Below are 27908 nucleotides of genomic sequence, written 5' to 3'. Positions count from 1 at the left end.
TCAATATTTGATAATGATTCATAAAGACATGCTCATTATATAAAAATGTACCCTGTTGTTAGTACATATTTCTTATGGTTATGGAATGTTTTTTGTCGCATTTTTCATGAAATTTGCAAACGTCTAAGACATGCGTCACTTTTTACTTTCTTTCCGTATTAGGCTAGGGTCATATAGTTATATGTTTTAAAGCAGCATTACATGATCATCAATTTTTATATTTTGTGTATTTATATCATTCTCAGATTTCCTTACCATTACGTTTAAATGTATACATTATCCAAACTTTCTCTTCTCTCCACCAGTGTGGTATATGTATGTCGTGTTGCTTCCCACTAGTGTGGTATATCGTGTTACATACATTTCTCAGGCAAGAACATAGTTAAATATCTGTCTCATGTTTGATAATGTGATATTTCAACGGGCCGTGTGAACACGCTCGTTTCACTTTGTTGTTTTTCCATGCCCCGATGTGTTTACCTTGAGCGACGTAGCAGAGAAGTGATGTGCAACATGGTGATTAAAATCATAAAAAAAAATATTTTTTAATTACCAATTAAATCGTATAGAGAGACCCAACAAGTCGATACATTCTGTACTAATGTTAATCTAAGATGGGCGATGTCACGAAAGTGCAGCTTGCGTCGCGTGGGAAAATAACAAATTGCTTACTCGAGGTTGATTGCGCTGGTTAAACGGTGTAATGTTGGGTTCAACCCGTCCCCTTAATACCTGCACGTGTGGCCTTTTCGTTCATAGTATAAGCCAAATATGTGTGAATTGTCGCATTACAATTTCAATATTCCCCTCATCCGTTCACGTACAAAATGTTTTGATGAAATGCTAAAAACATATGACAGTTTTTCACTACCACGGCTCAAAACGTTAATTTGACACGTTAATTAAAGTTAACTGTCCTAATATACTAAGAAATTAACACGGTTAATATTTGTATTCATGTTAGGCAGCTTTATATGTGATGTATCGCCTGGTGTGATGTATCGCCTAGTACGTTGTATCGTCCAGTGTCTTGTATCGCCTAGTACGTTGTATCGCCAGCATGTGAATCGCCCAGTGTCTTGTATCGCCTAGTGTGATGTATCGCCTGGTGTCTTGTATCGCCTGGTGTGTTGTATCGCATAGTGTGATGTATCGCCTGGTGTGATGTATTGCCCAGTGTCTTGTATCACTTAGTGTGTTGTATGGCCCAGTGTGTTGTATCACTTAGTGTGTTGTATGGCCCAGTGTGTTGTATCACTTAGTGTGTTGTATGGCCCAGTGTGTTGTATCACTTAGTGTGTTGTATGGCCCAGTGTGTTGTATCACTTAGTGTGTTGTATGGCCCAGTGTGTTGTATCACTTAGTGTGTTGTATGGCCCAGTGTGTTGTATCGCCTAGTACGTTGTATCGCCAGCTTGTGAATCGCCAAGTGTGTTGTATCGCCTAGTGTGATGTATCGCCTGGTGTCTTGTATCGCCTGGTGTGATGTATCGCCCAGTGTCTTGTATCGCCTGGTGTGTTGTATCGCCCTGTGTGTTGTATCGCCCAGTGTATGTTTTGCCTTGTGTGTTGTAGCGCCTGGTGGGTTGTATCACTTAGTGTGTTGTATCGCCAAGGGTGTTCCATTGCCTAATGTGTTGTATGGCCCACTGCGTTGTATCACTTAGTGTGTTGTATGGCCCAGTGTGTTGTATCACTTAGTGTGTTGTATGGCCCAGTGTGTTGTATCACCCAATGTGCTGCATCGCCTACTGTGTTGTATGGCCCAGTGTGTTGTATCACTTAGTGTGTTGTTTGGCCCAGTGTGTTGTATCACTTAGTGTGTTGTATGGCCCAGTGTGTTGTATCACCCATTGTGCTGCATCGCCTACTGTGTTGTATCGCCCAGTGTGTTGTATCACTCAGTGTGTTGTATCGTCTAGTGTGTTGTATCGCCCACTGTGTTTTATCACCTAGTGTGTTGTATCGCCAAGTGTTGTATCGCCCAGTGTGTTTTATCGCCTAGTGTGTTGTATCGCCTAGCGTGTTGTATCACCCATTGTGCTATATCTCCTAGTGTGTTGTATCGCCAAGTGTTTCTATAGCCCAGTGTGTTGTATCGCCCACTGTGTTGTATCGCCACGTGTGTTGTATCGCCTTGTGTGTTGTATCGCCCAGTGGGTTGTATCGCCTAGTGTGTTTTATCGCCTCGTGTGTTGTGTCGCATAGTGTGTTATATCGCCCAGCATTTCCTATTGCTTAGTGTGTTGTATCGCCTAGTGTGTAGTATCGCCTAGCGTGCCCCATTGCCTAGTGTGTTCGATCGCCCAATTTGTTGTATCGGTCAGTGTTATTTCGCCCAGTGTGTTGTATCGCCAAGTGTACCATACAGCCTAGTATGTTGTATCGCCGTGTGTTATTTCGCCTAGTGTTATGTGTCGCCTCGTGTGTTCCATTGTCTAGTGTGTTGCATCGCCAAGTGTGTTACATTGTCTGGTGTGTTGCATCGCCCAGTGTGTTCCATTGTCTAGTGTGTAGTATCGCCTAGCGTTTCCTATTGCCTAGTGTGTTCTATCGCCCAATTTAATGTATCGCTCAGTGTTGTATCGCCCAGTATTGTTGTATCGCCAAGTGTGCCATAAAGCCTAGTATGTTGTATCGCCGTGTGTTATTTCGCCCAGTGTTATGTATCGTCTCGTGTGTTCCATTGTCTAGTGTCTTGTTTCGCCCAGTGTGTTTCATTGCCTAGTGTGTTGTATCACCGTGTGTTCCATTGCCTAGTGTGTTGTATCGCCAAGGGTGTTCCATTGTCTAGTGTGTTTTTTTTCGCCCAGTGTGTTTCATTGCCTAGTGTGTTGTATCGTCCAGAGTGTTCCATTGTCTAGTGTGTTGTATCGCCAAGGGTGTTCCATTGCCTAGTGTGTTGTATCGCCGTGTGTTCCATTGCCTAGTGTGTTGTATCGCCCAGAGTGTTCCATTGTCTAGTGTGTTGTATCGCCAAGGGTGTTCCATTGTCTAGTGTGTTTTTTTTCGCCCAGTGTGTTTCATTGCCTAGTGTGTTGTATCGTCTCGTGTGTTTCATTGCCTAGTGTGTTGTATCGCCCAGAGTGTTTCATTGCCTAGTGTGTTGTATCGTCTCGTGTGTTTCATTGCCTAGTGTGTTGTATCGTCTCGTGGGTTTCATTGCCTAGTGTGTTGTATCGCCCAGAGTGTTCCATTGTCTAATGTGTTGTATCGCCCAGGGTGTTCCATTGTCTAATGTGTTGTATCGCCCAGGGTGTTCCATTGCCTAGTGTGCTGTATCGCCCAGGGTGTTCCATTGTCTAGTGTGTTGTATCGCCAAGGGTGTTCCATTGTCTAATGTGTTGTATCGCCCAGTGTGTTCCATTGTCTAGTGTGTTTTTTTTCGCCCAGTGTGTTTCATTGCCTAGTGTGTTGTATCGTCTCGTGTGTTTCATTGCCTAGTGTGTTGTATCGTCTCGTGGGTTTCATTGCCTAGTGTGTTGTATCGCCCAGAGTGTTCCATTGTCTAATGTGTTGTATCGCCCAGGGTGTTCCATTGTCTAATGTGTTGTATCGCCCAGGGTGTTCCATTGCCTAGTGTGCTGTATCGCCCAGGGTGTTCCATTGTCTAGTGTGTTGTATCGCCAAGGGTGTTCCATTGTCTAATGTGTTGTATCGCCCAGGGTGTTCCATTGCCTAGTGTGCTGTATCGCCCAGGGTGTTCCATTGTCTAGTGTGTTGTATCGCCAAGGGTGTTCCATTGTCTAATGTGTTGTATCGCCCAGGGTGTTCCATTGCCTAGTGTGTTGTATCGCCCAGGGTGTTCCATTGTCTAGTGTGTTGTATCGTCTCGTGTGTTTCATTGCCTAGTGTGTTGTATCGTCTCGTGTGCTCCATTGTCTAGTGTGTTGTTTCGCCCAGTGTGTTCCATTGTCTAATGTGTTGTATAGCCCAGTGTGTTCCATTGCCTAGTGTGTTGTATCGCCCAGGGTGTCCCATTGTCTAGTGTGTTGTATCGTCTCGTGTGTTTCATTGCCTAGTGTGTTGTATCGTCTCGTGTGCTCCATTGTCTAATGTGTTGTATAGCCCAGTGTGTTCCATTGTCTAATGTGTTGTATAGCCCAGTGTGTTCCATTGTCTAATGTGTTGTATCGCCCAGGGTGTCCCATTGCCCAGGTTGTTGTATCGCCCAGGGTGTTCCATTGCCTAGTGTGTTGTTTCGCCCAGTGTGTTTCATTGCCTAGTGTGTTGTATCGTCTCGTGTGTTCCATTGTCTAGTGTGTTGTTTCGCCCAGTGTGTTCCCTTGTCTAGTGTGTTGTTTCGCCCAGTGTATTCCATTGTCTAGTGTGTTGTATAGCCCAGTGTGTTCCATTGTTTAGTGTTTTGTATCGCCAAGGGTGTTCCATTGTCTAGTGTGTTGTATCGCCCCGGGTGTTCCATTGTCTAGTGTGTTGTATCGCCAAGGGTGTTCCATTGTCTAATGTGTTGTATCGCCCAGGGTGTCCCATTGCCCAAGTTGTTGTATCGCCCAGTGTGTTATTTCGCCCAGTGTTATGTATCATCGCCTGTGTTGTATCGCCCAGGGTGTTCCATTGTCTAGCGTGTTGTATCGCCTAGTGTCTTCCATTGTCTGGTGTGTTGTACCGCCCAGCGTGTTGTATTGCCTGTGTTGCATCGACTAGTTGATAATGCCAATGATACTGTTTCTGGAGAAGATTATGTCCATGTGCGTAACTAGACTACGACGGATAACATAACACACGTTACTGATTCGTGGACGACATTCGTATAATGTCATAGACAACGGCGATGATGGTGTTTTGTTTCTACCATAAAGGGTTAAAACATGTTTAGGTATTTTTGGTTCGACTGTCGTAAACTGAGTGAGATTCAAGTTCTGTTCCTGGGTAGAGTTGGGAAGGGTTCCGTGTACAAAGTCATTAATATATTAATTTATTAAACAACAGGAATAAGCGCAAACAATGGACGCTTGGCGTGCTTCAATGTTTTTCCCATTCCAACTGCACTGTCAGGTGACTAACTTATATTAGGCGACTTGCTCTATACGATCAGTTTGTAGAACTGAAATCATTCGTTTTATTTACAATTGCAAGGACTAACTTTGACTAAAATTCTAAATAACCAACCCAAACTGATAATAATAGTCTGTATTCAAATATTAATCACATCAGAAGAATAAACATGAGCAGTGGTTCAACTTAAAAGACTGAAAACACCCTTTCAAGATTCATACGTCAATAGTAGCAGCCAATATGGTAACTCCCATACTTTAGCATAGGCTTACAATAGTCTTAGCGCTATGATCGCTTTGTGCAAGTGGGCCCTGATATTTGATCTCTTTTTGTTACCAAAGCTCAACTAGGCCCTGTACATGTCGACCAGTTTATGACATTTTGTTTTTAGTTAGTTCTGTTTTTACTTTATCTCATATCCAGAATTAATACTTATTCAAGTTCGATTTAGTTCACCGGACTCAGTTTCAAGTTAACCTATATCATGGTCTGCTTGTCCGTTGTGCGTGAAGCTGATACTTTACATGCTTGTTCCCACAATTGTTCAGTTTTCGGCATGTCAGCCACAACATCTTCTGATGATAATATCCCATTAAGACTCTAATTTTAATGGATAGTCATCAGTATATATACAACCAATATTTTGACATGGTGACAGGACCGCCTCCGTGGGCTATTGGTAGAGCGTCCGGAAGGCCCGGCGTTCGATCCCAAGCAGCGTCATAACAAATTTAAAGACGTTAAAAGATGGTACTTGTTGTTACCCTGTCTGGCGCTTGGCATTAAGGGGCTAAAACAAGGACTGGTCGGCTCGGAGTCAGTATACTGTGTCTGAGTTGGGTATTCATGTTAAACTGCGGCATGGTATCTCAGTGAACTATCAGTGTATATTGACATCAGTCCGGACAAGTACAAGCAGCCACACGCGCGAACACACAAACACACACGTACGCACGCACGCACGCACGCACGCACACTTGCATGCACGTCGCTATATAAGTGCAGTAATCTTGGACGTAACGTTAAACCCCATGTCACCTCACCATCTCAATGGTGACAGCAAATTTTGTGAAGTGGCCATCTTTAATATTTTAAACATTTGACATATCCAGGTGAGCTTCAGTGCCAGGACGCTATTTGTATAAAATATAAACGTCCGAAGGTTTTGTACCGGTAAAATATTTTATTATAATCTAAGGAATGTTAATACTAAGATACACCAATATGAACAAATCAAACAATGTAAACGTTTGCATTATTGTCAATTCTGACTGTCGTCAATGGAAATAAGCACCATACGTCTGGATTGATACCCATGTCCAGGAAGTACATACACGTAGCATAGCGTACAAGTCATACAACAATACTGACAATGGAGTACAGTTCACAAGATAAAATCATTCCAACTGCAGCTTGAGAGTATCAATCAAGTGTCTGAAAAAGAAAAATTAAAATGTTAGACCAGCTTAATTTGAAAGGTGCCATGGAAATGATACTATTGACAGGACAGTTTCATTTGGAAATTATTTGGTTGAACTTTTGGTTTGTCATGCTGCTAAACTAAAGTTAAGGATCACACTGACGGGGAGCCATACGCGGGTAAATGTCATAAGCACAAACTTGACAGAATGTTAATTCATTCTTGGCATTGCGTCCTTGGGTGTGATACAAATCACCCTACAATAATAATAATAATAAGAAGAAGAAGAAGAAGAAGAAGAAGAAGAAGAAGAAGAATCGTAGTCCAACCCAGTGGCCGATTTGACAGTTGCGGGTGGTACCTTAATCAACAATCAGAATCAATGTTTAATCAGTACTTGAGGGAACCGTTCTTCTTGTTTATGAAAGGGGACATTATTTTATTTAATTGGTATTGGAGAGAACCGCCCTTCTTGTGTAGAAAACGAAACCCGTTCAATTTATATTTGAGAGATCTGTTTTTCGTGTGTAGGAAACGAAATACAGTTTAATTGATATTTAGGAGGACCGTTCTTCTTGTGTAGGAAACAGGATACTGCTTGATTGATATTTGAGAACTTTTCTAGTTTTTGCGTGTTTTGGCTTCAGCAACATAATATTAATAACCTTTAAACAGGTCGCCAGTGATATATAAAAGTAAGAAAGATGTAGAAATCGACCACCAAAAATAAGTAAAAATTTTAACATATTTTGCTAAGGAACCCCAGGTGGGAATTATTATAGTGCTAAGATAATCATAAGCATGTGGTAAAAAAAGGAAATGGAGCCTTTTAAAATACTTTAAAGAAATGTAGGGTCACAAAGTTCGGTTAAATCATTGTCAATACGTCAAATAACAACGACTTCCTCCTTCTTCTAACCATTACGGGCATAACAGCAAACCTTGCCTAAAAGAAGATATATATATTTAAGAGTCATGACCTTCATATTCGAATATGCAGTAAACGCGAATTGAAACATCTACAAAAATGTATATTTCATCATTAACTTCTTTTGAGCAACACGTGGGGTTACGTCTGATGGAACAGTAACAACTCAAGCACATTCAAATTAAGCTGGTCATAGAAAACACACATCCAGTGTCACACTATCTAACAATTAATATAGTGACAAATAACTCTGGGAGTCCAGTTCTCTCAGGCGCTGCAATACGTTGAGCAGAGTTCCAGGACCTGCTGTTGTTCGTTCGATTCCCCGATTCAGTCCTAGGTCCGTTGCCAGCATATCTTTCAACATTTAGCTGATACGCCGTGGCATATCTGAAGTACTGTTCAAAGTGGCGTTGACCCAAACTCACAAATCATTACACCAAATACATACATGTATATCCAGTACAGTACGTCACGCATGTTGTATATATTCCAGCAGGAAAGTAACTGTGGTGTCATAAATGTATCGTTAACAATGATGATATGAATCAAACAACATGCCAGTAAACGCCAGGGTAGTGTGACCCTATTTAAATGCACAGAAATTCACACCTCAAATATTATTTACACTTCTCCCAAACTGATAAAAATCTAAATCAGGGAAGGAAAATAATTTTAGCATCATGCGTGTGAAAAGATCACAAATGTTGGTGCACAGAATTTGAAATTTTGAATTGTTAAAATATTAAAATGAAAATAACAAATCTTTAGGAAGTCCATCTTCTGACACTACAAATCTTCAGGGACAAAAAGAGTAGCAAAGTACTTCTAAACATTCACAAATAGGACCAGGAACACAGTTACTTTCATGTTTTAGTATAATACGTATAATCTGAAAAAGAATCTGTATAAATACCACATGCATATTTCAATGATGATGAAAATGTTATACCTATATATGCTAAATACTAAATGCGTGTGGGTTAGTTACGTAGCAAGTTCATTTACAGTAAACACGCACCAAAGATTCTAAAGAAAGGTATGAAGCAAGTCCTTTGTTCTGGGTGTCCACTGGTGCTAGGCCTCGAGGCATTTTGGACACAACTGAAAGACAATCGAAAAGCATATCAACCAATATGTCGTTCAGTGTAAAAGTAGGATTTTGCAAGGACATTCTATTAATATTTCAAATAACATTTCATAGAGGGCCCTTGAGTAAGCTCCAATAATGGGATAAAAGATAAATAATGACCATAAATGACATGGATCGGATAGGAACATTAATGACAGAGGCCCTGCCTACATGTAGATCATGCTGACCATTAATGGCATGGATCGGATAGGAACATTAATGACAGGACCCTGCCTACATGTAGATCATGATGACCATTAATGACATGGATCGGATAGGAACATTAATGACAGAGGCCCTGCCTATATGTAGATCATGCTGACCATTAATGACATGGATCGGATAGGAACATTAATGACAGAGGCCCTGCCTACATGTAGATCATGCTGACCATTAATGACATGGATCGGATAGGAACATTAATGACAGAGGCCCTGCCTACATGTAGATCATGCTGACCATTAATGACATGGATCGGATAGGAACATTAATGACAGAGGCCCTGCCTACATGTAGATCATGCTGACCATTAATGACATGGATCGGATAGGAACATTAATGACAGAGGCCCTGCCTACATGTAGATCATGCAGACCATTAATGACATGGATCGGATAGGAACATTAATGACAGAGGCCCTGCCTACATGTAGATCATGCTGACCATTAATGACATGGATCGGATAGGCTCATTAATGGTTGAGGACCTACTTGCATCAGGTGGGAACATTTATGATGGATAAACTAACTAGATCGTGCAGGGACATTAATGACAGAGGACCTACAGTTGTACCTCGAACAGTTGGAACATTAATGACGGAGGGCCTCCCTAGATCGGTTAGGAACATTAATGACTGAGGACCTACATTGTACCTACATCAGGTAGGAACATTAATAACTAATAAACTAACTAGATCGGGTAGGACCATTAATGACAGAGGACGTACCTAGATCAGATAGGAACATTAATGATGGAGGACCTATCTAGACCTGGTGGGAAAATTGATGACAAATGACATACCTAGATCAGATAGGAAAATTAATGACGGAGGAACTAACTAGATCACGCAGGAACATTAATGATCGAGGTCCTACCTAGATCAGGTAGGAACATTAATGACGGAAGACCTACCTAGATCGTGCAGGAACATTAATAATGGAGGGCCTACCTAGATCAGGTAGCAACATTAATGACAAATGACCTACCTAGATCGGTTAAGAACATTAACGACGGAAGACCTACCTAGATCGGGTAGGAACATTAATGATGGAGGACCTATCTAGATCGTGCAGGAACATTAATAATGGAGGGCCTACCTAGATCGGGTAGGAACATTAATGACAGAGGACCTACCTAGATCGTGCAGGAACATTAATGATGGAGGGCCTACCTAGATCGGGTAGGAACATTAATGACAGAGGACCTACCTAGATCGTGCAGGAACATTAATGACGAATGACTTATCTTGACCTGGTAGGCACATGAATGACAGAGGACCTACCTAGATCGTGCAGGAACATTAATGACAGCGGACCTACCTAGGTCGGGTAGGAACATTAATGACGAATGACTTATCTGGACCTGGTAGGAACATGAATGACACAGGACCTACCTAGATCGTGCAGGAACATTAATGACGGAGAACCTACCTAGATCGTGCAGGAACATTAACGACGGAGGACCTACCTAGATCGTGCAGGAACATTAATGACAGCGGACCTACCTAGATCGGGTAGGAACATTATTGACGAATGACTTATCTGGACCTGGTAGGAACATGAATGACAGAGGACCTACCTAGATCGTGCAGGAACATTAATGACGGAGGACCTACCTAGATCGTGCAGGAACATTAATGACAGCGGACCTACCTAGATCAGGATGCTCATCCTGCGAGTCTGAGTCATAGAAGGAACCCTCTGGAGTCACAAGCGACGTGTTCCTAGAACCAGTATACACAAGGTAATGGAAAAATGGATAATTGAGAAAGGTACTTATACGAAAAACATTATTTATCTGTTTGAGGAGAGTGTCCATGGACAAAAAGAACATGTGATATGTTCCTGGTGTCGGAATTCTACCTCTGATCCTCCGTGTACATTTCCTGTGAAACATGTATACTGCTATGGGAGCACTCCAATTATTTGTCAGGTATATTCTTTGTTTCGGCTAGGATGTATTCAAACTTTATATCCTTGAAGAGAGCGATTAGTAAACAATATATGTTCAAAAGTATGACAAAAAACAATTGTGGTAAAATCGAGTTACATATCCACAGAACTGAACTACTGTTAGTCATGATGGTACAGTTACTGTAGTCTATAGGTCACGGGACCGCCTCCGTGGTCTAGTGGTAGAGCGTCCGCCCGGCGAGCGAAAGGTCCGGGGTTCTATTCCCGGCCGCGTCATGCCAAAAGACGTTAAAAGATGGTACTTGTTGTAACCCTCTCTTGCGCTCGGCATTAAGGGGCTAAAACAAGAACTGGTGGGCTCGGAGTCAGTATACTGTGTCCGAGTTGGGTATTCATGTTAAACTACGTCATGGTATCTTAATGAGCTAGCACTATAAATCAGCACCAGTCCGAACTAGCACACACACACACACACACACACACACACACACACACGAGCATGCACGTCGCTATATAAGTGAAATAATCTTGGACGCGACGTCAAACCCAATTTCACTTCACCTCACCTATATGTTACGGGTGTTTGAACTCTGTACCTGCTTTTCTTCATTTTGTATACTGCCAGTAGCGACCCTACCACTCCTATTGATAGCAGACCACACGCTCCTCTCAGAGCCCAGTTCTCGATCTCCGATATATCTACTGTTGCACATCCCTCGCCACCAGATCCTCCTGGAAGAATTTAAATCAGTTCATCACATGCAGTGCTGTATGTAATGTACACCTTATAATGATGTGTGAGTAAGCTGATGCTGATGTTTTGGTGGGTTTTTTATATTCCATTGAACTATAGCGTTTCATTTTCCCCAGGGATAATAATATATGAGATTATCTCACCTTTTCCAGAACCAGCCCGGCCACCTGACCCGCCGTTTCCACCACTGCCACTTCCTCCTCCTCTACCAGCGCCACCGGCTCCACCACCACCCCCGGCGCCACCTGCACCACCGGCTCCAGCACCACCTGCCCCACCGGCTCCGGCTCCGGCTCCACCTGCACCACCAGCCCCGGTGCCTCCTACACCACCGATACCACCGGTTCCGGCTCCAGTTCCACCTGCCCCAGCGCCACCTGTCCCACCGACACCACCGGCTCCAGCTCCACCACCTCCAGCTCCACCACCTGCCCCGGTGCCACCTGTCCCATTACCGCCGCCGACACCACCGGCTCCAGCACCACCGACACCACCAGCTGCACCAGGCCCAGTCCCACCTGCACCACCTGCGCCACCAGGCCCAGTACCACCTGTCCCATTACCGCCGCCGACACCACCGGCTCCACCACCACCGACACCACCAGCTGCACCAGGCCCAGTCCCACCTGCGCCACCAGCCCCAGTACCACCTGTCCCATTACCGCCGCCGACACTACCACTAGAATTATTGTTGCAGACGCTGAATTTCACAACAATATGAGCTTCAGTTTTTAGTACAGGAGTGCCGCTATCTGAAGCCGCAACAGTAACAACCTGGAACCGGTCTCCCTTCTTATCAGGCTTCTTCTGAAGATTTAATGTCCCATTTGTGTTATCCACACTGAAATAGCTCTTGCTGCCTTTCACAATGGAGTACGTCAATGTCTGAGAAGCGTCACTGTCAGTTGTACCAAATGTCGTTATAGGCGTTCCAGCAGCGACGTCACAAGCTACATCAACTTGATACATGGATTTGTTAAAATGTGGAGAGTTGTCGTTGAGATCGCTTAAAAAGACTTTTATTTGTCCATCCACGCTCTTTGCGCTATTTCCGGTGTCAGTGGCTTGCACTACAATGTCATAGAAGTTGGAGCCACCAGTCTCATGATCATAATCAAGTCGAGATGATGTTGTCAGTTTTCCAGAAGAGAAGTCCATGAAAAATAAGCTGCTCACATTTTCTCCCGTATCTGTAATACAACATTACAAATGAGTGAGTGCGTGCGTTGTGTTTTGCGCCACTGTGAACGGTATTTCACGGCGTGTCAGCTTAATGCGGGTAATCTCCAAAGGAGGCAGGTTCGCAGACGTTTGCTACCACTTTGATGGAACCCTTTAGCTCGGATATTGTCAAGACAAAGATGACAACAACCCATGCTTGCCGTAAAAGGCGACTATGCTTGTCGTAATTATAAAAGGCGACAAACGGGATCGGGTGGTCAGGCTCGCTTACTTGGTTGATGCATGTCATCGTATCCCAATAGCGTGGATCGATGCTCATGATGTCAATCACTGGGTTGTCTGGTCCAGAACGGATTATTTAAAGACCGCCGTCATATAGCTCGAATATTGCTGAGTGCGGCGTAAAACAACAAACAAAACATCAACAAAACTATTTATGGGCTCGGGTGGCTGAACTGAACTAAATTTTAATTTACACTCAGGTCGCTATCAGCGGCATCAGAGGTACAACAACAAACAAACAAAAAACAAATGAAAGCGCTTCTGATGAAGTGAGTGAGTTGGGTTTAACGTCGCTTTTAACAGTATTCCAGTTATATCGCGGCGTGTCAGCTTAATGTGGGAGGAAAGCCCGAATAGATGCAGGTCTCAGACGTTAACCACTTCGGTAAAACCCACGAGCACGGGTATGGTGCTGAGAAACCTAGAAACATAATCGGGGCGAACCGGGATTCGAACCCACAATCATAGGTTTCTGGCCTGCCCAAGGGAGGCAACTCTGCACAGCGAATCGCAGCATCTTTGACGACTGAGCCACCCATGCCCCCCTGATAATAACAACCTCTCACCTGATTTCACGGATACAATTCTGTAGGCGACAGAACCATCTTTGTCTTTGTCATCATCCTTGGCTTGGAATGTTTCCACTACGGTTCCAACAGGAACATCCTCCGCTATGCTCTTGTTCGGAAAATTGGAAGAGTTTGCCTGCAGTTTTGGGGTTGTCCACTCCGGCTCAAACTCATTAACAGGAAGCACCTGTATTCAATAAAGAATAGATTATTTTGTTGCATGGTAGTTGTAATCGTTAAAAAATAAAGTTTTGACTATCCAGTAAAGGTTAACATAATAAGTGTGTCACGCGGCATTAAATATTTATAACTCCTTTAAATATTTTAGTATGTATTGGTGGCCGATGTGATTCACTGGAATACCATCGGATGAAATTTATGCAACGCAGGAGAGCATCTCTAATGCCTTGTTAACCAGATGTAGTCGCAATTCAGGAGATTCAAGAATCCATGGAGTGGAAACACTTCGGGTCTCCCAGAAGGAAATCGTTTTAGGGAACTATATCTACTAAGAAAGTTATGGCCACCATCCTTTTCACACATTTACGAGAAACAACTATGAATGTGAATAGTATACCAACGTATTGAAAACATTGCAGCAACCTGCGACTAAAGTGTTCTCCTCCATCAGGGCAATGTTCCAGTTTACACTAGTTTTAGTTTCAATGTGGATACGAACTTACACCCAATACACCTTATTCAGCAATTCTGACCCCTAGATACTGTCACCTGTTTCACTATTTGACAATGACACTTGCGTGGTCAGAGATTTAACAAGGATCAAGAATTGGTTGCTGATTTGACAATGACACTTGCGTGGTCAGAGATTTAACAAGGATCAAGAATTGGTTGCTGATTTGACAATGACACTTGCGTGGTCAGAGATTTAACAAGGATCAAGAATTGGTTGCTGATTTGACAATGACAATTGCGTGGTCAGAGATTTAACAAGGATCAAGAATTGGTTGCTGATTTGACAATGACACTTGCGTGGTCAGAAATTACCAAGGATCAAGAATCGGTTGCTGAATTGACAATGACACTTCCGTGGTCAGAGATTTAACAAGGATCAAGAATTGGTTGCTGATATGACAATGACACTTGCGTGGTCAGAGATTTAACAAGGATTAAGAATTGGTTGATGATTTGACAATGACACTTGCGTGGTCAGAAATTACCAAGGATCAAGAATCGGTTGCTGAATTGACAATGACACTTGCGTGGTCAGAGATTTAACTAGGATCAAGAATTGGTTGCTGATATGACAATGACACTTGCGTGGTCAGAGATTTAACAAGGATCAAGAATTGGTTGCTGATTTGACAATGACACTTGCGTGGTCAGAGATTTAACAAGGATCAAGAATTGGTTGCTGATTTGACAATGACACTTGCGAGGTCAGAGATTTAACAAGGATCAAGAATCGGTTGCTGAATTGACAATGACACTTGCGTGGTCAGAGATTTAACAAGGATCAAGAATCGGTTGCTGATATGACAATGACACTTGCGTGGTCAGAGATTTAACAAGGAACAAGAATTGGTTGCTGATATGACAATGACACTTGCGTGGTCAGAGATTTAACAAGGATCAAGATGTGGAGTGCTGACTAGAATTTGGCCTCCTACAAAGCAGGGACAACTGATCTGGAGATGAGATGGGAATTAAAAATTGTACTGAAGTACAAGGGGACAATGTTGAAAAATAAATTAAAGATCCCGACAATATTGAAGTTCTACGTATGTAGGCTAAAATCACTTTTGATACTCCTCGTATCTCGTCCTTTGAAAAACACATAACGTTATTTACTTAATCAGTGTCTTATCTACCAATAATGAGGTATGTACCCTGAACCTACCTCGACAACAACAGTGGCTTTCCCTGTGTTTACCCTCCCTGTATCCGGCATGTCAGCTGCCTCCACCGTCAGGGTATAAGCAAAGTCCTGTGCCTCCAGCTGTTCGTAGTCGACCTTGGATGCATCCACCATCAGGGACGTTCCCTGCACGGTAAACACACCCGCCTCTGCACCTCCAGTGTTTGAGAGAGTCACGTTCACCTGCCCGCTGTTGCCACTGTCAGCGTCAGTTATGGTAAAGTTTGCAAGTTCCAGAGCTGTTAAAAGGAATGTGTGCAGAGTTCGAAATTCTTTGTTTTCAGTGCTAATGACACGTTAACAATCGTATTGATTAAAATTGGTTGCTGGTGCCTGAAGGGTACACTTAGAATTGTTTTTTTCCTGGAAAAACTTTTGTTATGGTATGATTCCAGTGTCACATGTACTTTCGCACTGGTAAACTGCAGAAACATGAAAACATGAACACCTCAACGCAAAGTTTGAATCTCAAAGTAAACCTGGGGATCCATATAATGAGAAGGGTATTATTAGTCTTAATTAAAAGCAAGGGGAGCTTCCTGAATACCAACTGCTTTTCTATCGGGTTCCAAGAAAGGTCGAAAGTATTCTTCTTGTGGGCAGACTTAAATTCCAAAGTGAGTGAGTGAGTGGGTTGGGTTTAACGCCGCTTGTAACAGTATTCCAGTTATAACCGTGCGCGTCAGCTGGACGTGGGAACAGCCCGAAGTGATGCAGGCCTCAGACGTTTACCACTTCGGTGAAACCCACGAGCACGGGTATGGTGCTGACAAACCTAGAAACATAATCGGATCGAACCGAGATTCGAACCCACAATCATAGGTTTTTGGCGTGCCCAGGGGACGCAACTCTGCGTCCAAAACGCGGCGCCTTGGACGACTGGGTCACCAGTGCCCTCAAATTCTAACGAGCACACCAAATAGTGGGATGAGTGCGCTGTAACACCTCATGAAAAGTATAAACAGATTTAAATCAGATTTAAGACAAAACCATTTCCATAATCACAATTATAATAATAAATAATAACGACAAATACATTTCCATAATTATGAGAGGATATCTCCATTGTACAATTCAAACAATATCATGTGTTAAGCACGTGTTTATAAATATCTACCAAATAGGGAGGATACCGAGTGTTCGCAATAAGTTGGCACCCATCACAAACACACGAAAAGACAAGTCAATGTTTCACCCGAAGAAAACACTGGAAAATACGGTGTAGGTCATATAAGGAATTGCATCTGTATTACTGATACGTCACATGTGAAACGTCCTTCACATGTCTACCAGAAAACGTTTTGAAAGCTGTACTTATTATGGATTATGAAAATAATGGACGGATTAGATGGACAGATTAAACAAAGTCAGATATATGTTACAGTACAATTTATACGTACTCTGAGTTCCATTTTCTGTGACATTGAAGCGGAATATGATATCTTCAAAAGTTGGAATGTTGTCATTGATATCGTTGATTGTGATCGTCAACGACTCATTAAGCTTGTTTGTTCCCTTGTCTGTGACGGTCACAGTCAATTTGTTGATCACTTTTATTCCACTGGCACCATCAAAATCGATTCTTTGTTTCAATGTAACCTTCCCGCTTGCTTCATCGATGTTGAAATACTTGTTGTCATCTCCTGTTGATACGAGGAATCAAAAACAAAATATGGCAATGTTTGCTTTTCAACATAACGCAGTCAACTGGCTACAAATGGTGTGATGTTGCAACATGGACCGATTGCCTACATGAATAAAGAATAAGGAATTACGGCATGAGACAATGCCACGTATTGCTGTGACCACTAGAATAGGTCTTCAGTAACTCATGCTCGACGTTAAAGGCGACTATGCTTGTCGTAAGAGGCGACTAACGGGATCGGGTGGTCAGGCTCGCTGACTTCGCTGATACATGTCATCGTATCCCAATTGCGTGGACCGATGCTCATGGTGTCAATCAGAGGATTGTCTGGTGCAGACTTGATTATATACAGACCGCCGTCATATAGCTGGAATATTGCTGAGTGCGGAGTTAAACAACAAATAAACAACAACAAAAAACCACACAAAAACACTGCTTCAATATCAGGCAAGTTGAATAAGCTCCACTCCGTGCATGAACTTGATGCGAACCCCACCATTGCCTTATATAGAAGCAACGCGTTGATTAGATGGTTTCCACAACGCACACACATCTAAGAACATGAAATGGATGGTCCCCCTTCTGAATCAGAGAGTTAAAAGAACTACCTACCCTCTAGCCCAAACTTGAGTGTGTCCTCCTTATCCTTGTCTGTGGCCGAGAACAACCCCCCGACCACGCTGCCGGTCTGTCTCTCCTCGGCCAGAGATGCTGAAGGCGTCACTTTCAGCGCTGGCTTCTCGTCGAACACGTTCGTCACCGTCACCAACAGGGAAAGGGTACTTTCTCTCTGTCCGGTACTGCCTCTGTGTATATTTTAGAATATGTATACCAGTACTTACCGCCAAAAGAAACGCGAACCACATAAATATATACGTTAAGAAGAGATGTTTCCAATGTGTACTGCGGAGTGGGGCTCATTCAGCTTGCCTGATATTGAAGCAGTGTTTGTTTTTGTTGGGTTTTTTGTTGTTTAACGCCGCACTCTGGACCAGACAATTTGAATTTACGGCAAGGATGGGCTGCTGAGGACCTATTCTACCCCGGATCGTCACGGGTACTTTCATCTCTATCGCTCATGATAGGACTGACACAGGTGGACACAAGGAGTTCACAATTGTGGGAGCTGCACCCCTTCCCCATACCAGATCCGCCAGTTCAAAGCTAAACGTGCCGCTGAAAGAACGGTTTGGATTTGAAATGCTTCTACAAAGTTAAGGTTCCAGGGCTATGATTTTGACCTGTATCCATAAAGTGCAACCGGTGCATTGTGTGCAACCAGTACGATTACAATGAGAATGAATATATTCTGACATGGGATATATTTATCACTTGTCCACTTGTAACGACAACGATAACGACAACGTGTTCATGGCGCCAACACAAAATGAAAAAGAGAATATGGGATGTGGAAGTAGAGTTTAAAAAGTTTTGCCACAGATTCAGCAAATCTCAAACAGTCAGACAGAGAATTACACTTCGTAGCTGCTGCTACTCCGAACGAGTGATATTCAAAAGTTCTGAGTTTATAAGAGGGGACAACTCTTTCTCTGGTTGCAGAAACGTAGAGATCTTGAAGGAATATGCATCTGCATGAGATCTGACATGACTAGGGGAACAAATAATATACATATATATTAACGATTTTCAATGTCTGTAACGCGAATGACAACCCGTATATCCCTACCAGATAAACCTATGTGAGATTTCCGTGACGGAACAGGTCCGCACTTTATGTATGTTGTGATATCAAGCCTCAGCAAGAATCGGGGAGTAAAGCTGAGCTGCAATAAATATTTACTTCATTTATGCAGATTGTATGAATGGCTAGAGCTACCGGTAGGGCAGGACATGCTTACACCTTTCGCGAACACCTGGTGTCATCACTTATTTTCAGTGGGCCATTCACAAATTTCCACAAATATTTGCCCTTTACGCCAAGTGGAATCTGTTTCGGCAGAAAATATAGGCTGGTTATTCTCTTGCACCGACAATTAATATTATCACGTGTGATTTGCCCTGAGTGCACACTTCGTCGTCATTAAAACATAACGATGTGACAACATACTGTTTTAACATAGTGGGTTATAAGGTTTCACCCTACTCGCTGGAGCGTTTCTTTTCACATGGCATCAACTACGGACCTGTCTCACATGATTAATAAGATGCCACTGTGTCATAAGTTAATCTCTTCATTACATTACGACTTATACATGAAATCCCAGTCGCTAAGTAGAGTGGCGTGTCCCTTAGACGTGCCAGAATCCAATGAACGTGTAACAGATCCGCCCTGTTTATGATTCTTGGTTTGTAGACACCGTTCCCATGCTCGCGGGTTTGACTAAAGTGGTAAACTTCTTGGACATATATCTCATCGGAAATTCTTCCCATATCAAAGTGACACGCTGTGGGAGAACTGATCATATACTCTTTGGTGAACTAACGTCACTCTCTCACCATGAAAAACAGAATCCATAAAAATAATCAACCCGTGAAGATCCGGGGTAGAAAAGGTCTTCAGCAACCCATGATTGCCGCAAAAGACGACTATGCATGTCGTAAGAGGCAACTAACTGGATCGGGTGGTCAGGCTCGCTGACTTGGTTGAAGCATGTCATCGATCCCAATTTCGTGGATCGATGTTCATGATGTCAATCACTGGAGTGTTTGGTCCAGACTCGATTATTTCCAAACAGCCGTCATATCGATGGAATATTTCTGAGTGCGGCGTAAAACAATAAACCAAACATAAAAATCGAACAGCAAATGACATACGTGGGGATTCCAGGTCAGTATTTAGGTCCCCAGGAAACACTGCTTGTCGTAAGCGGCTTCAAAATATCCCAATTGTGTGGATGCTCGATGCTCGTGATCACTGGATTTTCTGGTCTAGACTCGATTATTTACAGACCGCCGTCACACAGCTGTAATATTGCTAAGTGAGGCGATAACCAACAAACACATAAACATAGAACAGCGATCGGGAAAGGTTTTTACCTCACTTTAACCATGTGGTATTCATTTTCCTCATAATCCAACTTCTTGATCAGCTTGATATTAGATCCTTCAGCTTTGAACACACTGACCCATTTTTCAATGACCTCGTAGGTCATGTTCCCCGGTCCTTGATCTGGCATAGTGAACACAACCGTTCCGATGGCCTTGTCCTCTGATACCTCTACCTCAAAGGAAGACTGATTCATTTTCATCTGAGGTAGGACCTTGTGAATCTTAATCGTGGTGGTGCCAGACACACTCCTTGGCGGACTCCCACTGTCGGTTGCTGTGAATTTCAGATTGTAGTGCTCGGAATCCGCGTTCTTCATCCTCTTTATGAGTTTCAGTATCCCAGACGTTTTATCTAACGTCATAACATCCGTTACTTTGGCTCCAGTGTCTGAAGCAGAATGAATTGTCGGTAAATCAAAGTTATTTCCAACTAGAATTATCAAATTAAGTATATATCAATAAAATAGTTCATACAATTATTCTAACTCCAAGACACAGATTCACTCGCTGTTTTCATACGAGTGAAGAGATCCTGAATTACCTGCATGAGAAAACTCCCTTTTTATAAATATGGCTCTTGTCATTCAATTAAAACGGGAGCACATTGGCTGTTCGTTAAACACTTTTTCATTGATCAGCTGCATTCACAAGATATTTTATGCGAAGGTAGATGCAATGTACGAGTTTTTAAAAACAAATACGTGACACGAAACTAGTTTTTTTTTTTATCAAACTAGAGTGAGTAAGGGCGTATGGTTTTACGCCGCTTTTAGCAATATTCCAGCAATATCACGGCGGGGGACACCAGAAATGGGCTTCACACATTGTATCCATGTCGGGAATCGAACCCGGGTCTTCAGCGTGACGAGCGAACGCTTTAACCACTAGGCTACCCGACCGCGCCTATTAAACTAGACACAATGCTAGAAGATAGATGAAACTAGACATAATACTAAGAATGCTTTATGAAACGAGAGAGGGGTGCCAGCGAGTACTGACACCAACGATCGCTCAGATTAAAAAGCGCTAACGATAAAGTTTCTCGCTTGAAAACGGATGAGGCTAAACACATTGTCTCAAAGACCGTGAATTACTGACGATGCAAAAAAAGCAAATACCTGATGTCACTGAATCCAATGAATACGACAAAGTCCCATCCATCCCCAAATCGTCGTCAGTCGCCATGTAAGCAGCTATCACAGTGCCTTTAGGGGTCGAGTCCATTATGGTAATGTTGGGGAAGGATCCATCTTGTTCAGGAGTCGGGGAATTCCACTGGGGGTCAAATTCATTTTTCGGTAGAACCTAAGGAATATCGATACATGATAAGAATTTGTTTATGAGTCAAATGAGGCAAACTCTGATACGGTCGTAAATAATGCAAATGACCATATGAAATATTTAAACACACTGTCAAAAAATAAACATGTCAACTGTTCAGAGACGTGTTGCTTATTCAATATATCTTGTATTTCACGTGTATCAAATGGTAATCAAGTTATGAATACTTCATTTACCTATTATTTCACGTACAAGAAATTTAATGGATTTTTCGTATTTGAATAAATGTCTGTCATTTATAATTGTTCTTGGAAAAAATCATAAGATGCTAATCTTTTACTATTTGATCATAACAAACAATCACAAACATCAAACACAATGTAAAAAAACACATTGCTAAGTATCAGACAATACAAAGTTTCGACACGACATCGTATTAAGGTAACTCTACGCATTTGATTGTGTTATTATGCACATCCATGAACAGTGGAACATCATTTTCCGGACTTTCTTACTCCGAAATGCGGACATTACGTACGCTTCAGTAATAAGCAAATCGTGATGAGGAAATTTGTTTCAAAACTGTAGCATCCAGAGTAGTGAAGTTCCGCTGATATAAAGAATACATACTACATCACTCCGTGTTAGTATGACGTTATATCTGAAACAAAAGTCACATCTATATAAAATGTTTGAAAATCCAATGGAATGTTGTTTATTTTTTTTATATTTAACTCATGGTACGAATGATAATTTCTTATTATCCATGTTTCGTTCTTAATGCAAATATTTCATAATGTGTTAAGGAACACAAAGGCTAAATACACTTTGCAATGCCATATATATCTGCGTTAATAATTCAATAACTAATAACATGCATGTATTTAGTTTCTTTTTCAAGAGCCCTTGGACGTTGATACTCCATTAAGAATCTCATGACGGTTCACAACATCCCATACATGCACTGAGAGTTGGCAAAATGAGAATCGGGTGGATACAATGTGTGAACTGCCTGACTGTCACCCTTCCCCAGCGTTGATTGTTGTTCCAGCTATCAACCACTGGTTCGCCTAGCCAAGATTCATAAAAAGGTCCACTATAAAATATTCTTAACGATTGCTGACTGTGACGTAAAACAGCATTCACTCTAACAACGATTTTTTTCACTGTTACCACAATATCTTTTCGCCTGTTTCAGGGTTTTGAAACATCAACTTGATAAATAAACATATAGCAACTATGAACCTATTCCTGCTATGGGATGTAACTGTGCAATGTACCGTTCATTTTATGACGTTATACAGTAAAGCCCCTCAACACGGACGGTACCGTTGCCAGTTACAACGACTGGAATAAACAATGTCCAGACTAACTGGCAACAGCAAACGCTCGAAAGAAGAGGTTTCCGAATTATCCCGGTCCGAACTAACTCAGTTTTACTTAATTAAGTTGCAATTACGTTCCCATGTTGTTACCTTCACAAACACCATGACAGTGGCCGTCATCGCCTTGTCTTTATCGGGTTTATCTACTGCGATTATCGAGATCAACATCGGATTATCTCTGAGGGTTTCAAAATCAATATTTTGGCCGTGAACAATCAGGTCACTGTCATTTAGGGTGAACACGTGGGCAATTGTTTTTCCCATAATCTGAAGAGAAAATTCTCCATTTGTGCCGGCATCCATGTCTGAGCAGTTCAGTTTCTTTAAAACATCTGAAAAAGTCACAAACAAAGACATTACACGGATCCATAAGAGTGACTATTTCAAAATATTTGATGTCCATTTTTAATACTTAGTTTATGGCTCCGAAAGATCAAGAATTATAAGGGTAGAAAAAATCGGGTGGTCAGGCTCGCTGACTTTCTTAATGCATTTCATCGTATCTCATTTGGGTAGATTGATGCTCATGATGTCAATCATTGGATTGTCTGGTCCAGACGCGATTATTTACAGTCCGGTGTCATATAGCTGGAATATTGCAACATAACAACAAACAAACAAAATCAATTGAAAGGACAAATCTGCAAATGTAAAGGGTCATTAAGCACACGAAGCAGCACGTATCATTCCATTGTTGTATACAGTAAACTACGTTTATAACGAACACGCTTATAAAGACCTGCCGGGTATAACGAACGTATTGTTTTGTCCCGGCCATTTGTTATATGTATGTGGAACATATGCTTATAAGGAACTACGGTTGTAACGAACTAAAATCAGTGGTCCCTTTGAGTTCGTTATAACCGTAGTTTACTAGTTAACAGTAATGACATAAAAAATGATTAAAAAAGACATGCGCCCACCCACATTATGGTTTGGAAATATTATCGGTAATCCAGTGATGAAAACTTGTATTCCATGTTAAATTTAACGTGGCGTAGAATATTTTCAAATATTACTGAAATGTCACCGTTTTCAATTTTTGATCAGACCGCCTCCGTGGTCTAGTGGTAGAGCGTCCGCCCGGAGAGCAGAAGGTCCGGGGTACGATCCCCGACCGCGTCATACTATAAGACGTTAAAAGATGGTACTTGTTGTTACCCTGTCAGACGCTCGGCATTAAGGGGCTAAAACAAGGACCGGTCGGCTCGGAGTCAGTATACTGTGTCTGAGTGGGGTATTCATGTTAAAACTGCGGCATGGTATCTCAGTGAGCTAGCACTATAAATCGGCATCAGTCCGGACTAGTACAAGCAGCCACACAAACACCACACACGTACATGCACGTCGCTATATAAGTGCAATAATCTTGGACGCGACATTAAACCCCATTTCACCTCACCTCACCCAGTTTTGATCATGCTTATATCAACGATATGGTTTTTTAGGGACTGGTCATATATTATTGGGCCGTTGGGTGGTGGTCAGGATAGGAAGGTGGGCATGACTAATTGTTTTCTTTTTCTTTAAATAATAAGGGATTATGATATTTATGTATTATGTATTTTGTAAAGATGGGCTTGAAAATATGTTACATGAAATATGGGCCAAATATCATACAGTCCCAGGACCAATCCCCCTACTAATAAATTACTAGTAACGTATCATTAACATTAGTTCAACCTTTAGTATAGATGATATACACCTTGGGACTTTGCTTACGTGTGTACTAGCGTGCATGTGTGAGATTTTCTTCTTATTGTAAGAAAATGTATACTTATCGTACCAGTTGTATTTTCTGTCACAGAGTATTTTAACACTCTCGGTTCACACTGAGGGGCGTTATCATTTCTGTCATGTATAGAGATGTTGAACATTACACTCGAGGCCAGTCCGCCCCTATCTGTCACTGTCAAGTTTAAACCATCAAGCATCTGGCGTCCATCTTCCCCATCAGCATCTATTTTCTTGGCGATACTCATTTGCCCACTGGTGACGTCTAATTCAAAATAGGCACTGTCGTTCCCTGTGCAGAAAGTAACGTAGACAATTACTTCCCAATCAATTATAGACACTGTGTGAAACGTTTTGTTTGTTTGTTGTTTAACGCCGCACTCAACAATATCCCAGCTATATGGCGGCAGTCTGGAAATAATCGAGTCTAGACCAGACAATCCAGTGATTGACATCATGAGCATCGATCCACATTGGGATACGTTGACATGCATCAACCAAGTCAGCGAGCCTGACCACCCGATCCCGTTAGTCGCCTCTTACGACAAGCACACTCGCCTTTTACGGCAAGCATTGGTTGCTGAAGACCTAATCTACCCCGGATCAAAGACGTTTTGCATCATCAAAGTATGAATATAATACACTGGATAATTGAGGATTTGCTAATTCATACTTTGAAAACGTTTTGCATTATCAAAATATGAATTAGCAAATTCCCAATAATCCAGTGTATTATATCTATATTCCTTCTATATTCAAGTACCCTAGACCCTATTGTCTCCGTAGTTTCGGTTTGAAATATCCGCCCAATCAAATTACTCTCACAAGCGAGAGAATTTATGTGCTTAATTGAGATAGGATAGATGGTGAACAAAATAATACGCTGGAGTATGGAGTGTGACAATAGTCTATATTACATACATATTATCTGAGCGAACAGCTTTAGTCAATGACTTATATTAAGGAGACGAACACCACATACCTTTCAGAACGAACGTGAGCTTATCATCCTTGTCGTTGTCCTTGACCTTGTATATGCCACTTATGAAGGACCCTACTTCCATCTCCTCTGGAAGTTCACGAACATCTGAAAGCCTTATTTCAGGAGCTTCATCATACACATTTTCCACTGACACGTGCACGAAAAACGGGACGTCATTTTCGCCGTCACTTGCTCTGAAACAAATCCATGTGAAGGTCAGCTATGAAATATTCCTGTGTAATATACTAAGTACCTTATGGGCAGGATGTGCTAGGAAACCTTTGTTTGGATTATCATGACATAATCGTTGCACATCATTATCAGGGGGCACTACATTTGCTTCTGAGGATTGCAACAATTGAATGCACCGATGCCCCTTCAGCGTCAAAGACGTTGTTTGACGAACGAAGAATTAGGCATGCTTGAACCTGGGTCAACAGAACGTCTTTGGCGGCAGCCAAAGAGTGATCAGAGGGGCATGGAATCTATACCAGACGTTTGAATTAGCTACCCAGCTACATGCAGGTGGTCGACAGTGTTCCACCACACAGCGGGAAGACAGGTTTCGCCTGATTGCAGCAAGACGTCATCATTTCGTGACTGCCACCATACTCAAACATGACCTGCGTTAACGTTTCTACTCAGACAGTGTGTAATCGTCTCAGTGAGGTTGATCACCGGGCACTGAAGGCCTGCAATCGCATCCCCAAGACCCGACATCACAGGCAGGCACGTTTGTATTGGGCTGAAGTCAATTGGACAGATCAGGTACATTTCACTGATGTATTGGGATACTGTCCAGACTTTACAGATCGTCCTGCCCGAGTGTGACGCAGACAAAGAGAACGATTTGAGGATCCCAACGTTGCCGAACATGACCGCTATGGGCGGGGGGACTCAATCATGATTTGGGGTGGGATCAGTAGAGCTTGAAGAGCCGATCTCCATGTTCTACAGCGGGGCCCGATGACAGGTGTGTCTTACGAGGCTGGGTGTGTTTCTGAGACAATATGCTGGTGCAAACGGACCGCACTTCATCCCCTTGAGCGATAACGAACGACCACAGTTTGCAAGGATCGTTGATGCCAACTTAGAGCAGGAGACCATTGTCCGCATAGAGTGGCTAGACCGGTCACCTGACGTCAACCCTGTGCAACACATGTAAAACGAGCCACAGATCGCCCTCTCACGACGCCCTGTCCCTTCGATAACTCTACAGGAACTCGGCAATGCTCTTACAGAAGAGAAGAAACATCTTCCCTTGGCAACCATCCAGACACTTATTGGGAGCATGAGACGACGGTGCCAGGCTAGGCTCGCATCACGTGAATCACATACGCACTACTAAGAGGTTGTATGTTTTTACATTGAATGTATTTTCATGACTTTTTTACGTTTCAATTTTGGTCAGATACTCTCATTTTGACGGTTGGTCTGGCTGATTGTTGGTCACATGTTTGTTGGCATTGTATGGCACATGACTACGGACTTCAAGAAACATGTCTTCATGCAATACTGTCTTTAGCTATTTCAACCGATGGATACAGTTTGACGTATAACCTTTTAAAGTGGTGATCCTTAGAAAGATTTCAGTATAACAATGTATATAATGTCCTAAAAAAATGTAAACTAAGAGGTTTTTCTTATCTCTCAACAACTGCCACTAAGTTATGCTAACGCAGTGATGTTCAAGGCCCGTGAAGATTCCGGGATAGAATAGGTCTTCAGCAACCCATGCTTGCCGTAAAAGCCGACTATGCTTGTCGTTAGAGGCGACTAACGGGATCGGGTAGTCAGGCTTGCTGACTTGGTTGATGCATGTCATCGATCCCAATCGCGTTGATCGATGCTAATGATGTCAATCACTGGATTGTCTGGTCTAACAGTGATGTTCAAAAATAATAATTTACTTACCTTGCTTTAATGATGTAAAATGACTTTTCTTCATAATCCAGTTCCTTCATTGATATAAGAGTGTGTTTATCGAATGCGAATTCACTGGACATTTTCCCATCTACTTTAAGTGTAACGTTCCCGCCATCAGGGTCGTTGGCGGTAACATTGAGAACTTGTCTACCTGTTTTAGTGGATTCAGGCACCGAGACACTAAACATGGTTTTCTCCAGATAAGGCGGCTGGTTGCCTGAATGTTTGATCTTGACTCGTAGAGAGCCTTGTATGGAATTGGGGAAGAGCCCGCTGTCTGTTGCCATGACAACTACATCATAATATTTGACGATTTTGATGTCCAGCTGTTTCAGAAGACTGTCTTGAAGATATAAATTCCCTGTAGATTCATCCATTGAAAACAAGCCTGTCACATTTTCATCTGTATCTAAAAACAGGAAAATGACCCAAAAAGAAATCGATCATAGTCAATGAATCAACAGTATTATCGGGTTATTCATACAACCCTCATATCTTAATAATCCCAAATGTTAATATAGTGTGCAACTATTCATATTTGAACATTTATAAATAACACATGTGCATGCATTTTCATAGATAACTGGAAACAAAGCCATTACATTTCCAGAAATATGAATTCGAAAAGTATTTTGATTATATTTGTGAATGTTTG

At 42.2% G+C, this 27908-nt stretch overlaps 1 protein-coding gene across 1 annotated transcript in view; it reads right to left on the bottom strand.

Moving 5' to 3' along the window:
- LOC139446263 (protocadherin Fat 4-like) overlaps positions 1–27630 on the bottom strand; it is a 50406-nt gene extending 22776 nt beyond the window's left edge. The window contains exons 1-12 of the mRNA XM_071227615.1: positions 27242–27630; positions 25328–25521; positions 24398–24637; positions 22686–22943; positions 19934–20333; positions 17549–17742; positions 16692–16934; positions 15274–15530; positions 13413–13602; positions 11526–12572; positions 11225–11360; positions 10368–10438 (exon numbers count right to left, since the gene is read on the bottom strand). Of these exons, the coding sequence (XP_071083716.1) occupies positions 10368–10438; positions 11225–11360; positions 11526–12572; positions 13413–13602; positions 15274–15530; positions 16692–16934; positions 17549–17742; positions 19934–20333; positions 22686–22943; positions 24398–24637; positions 25328–25521; positions 27242–27630 (3619 nt within the window). The remainder of the gene's footprint in view (positions 1–10367; positions 10439–11224; positions 11361–11525; positions 12573–13412; positions 13603–15273; positions 15531–16691; positions 16935–17548; positions 17743–19933; positions 20334–22685; positions 22944–24397; positions 24638–25327; positions 25522–27241) is intronic.
- Positions 27631–27908: the final 278 nt, after the last annotated feature.

Source organism: Haliotis cracherodii, unplaced genomic scaffold (genome assembly GCF_022045235.1).
Source record: "Haliotis cracherodii isolate W230 unplaced genomic scaffold, xgHalCrac1.p SCAF_6, whole genome shotgun sequence".
NCBI classification, from domain to species: domain Eukaryota; kingdom Metazoa; phylum Mollusca; class Gastropoda; order Lepetellida; family Haliotidae; genus Haliotis; species Haliotis cracherodii.
Note: the sequence above shows the minus strand (reverse complement) of the source record. Positions and strands in the feature narration are given on the sequence as shown.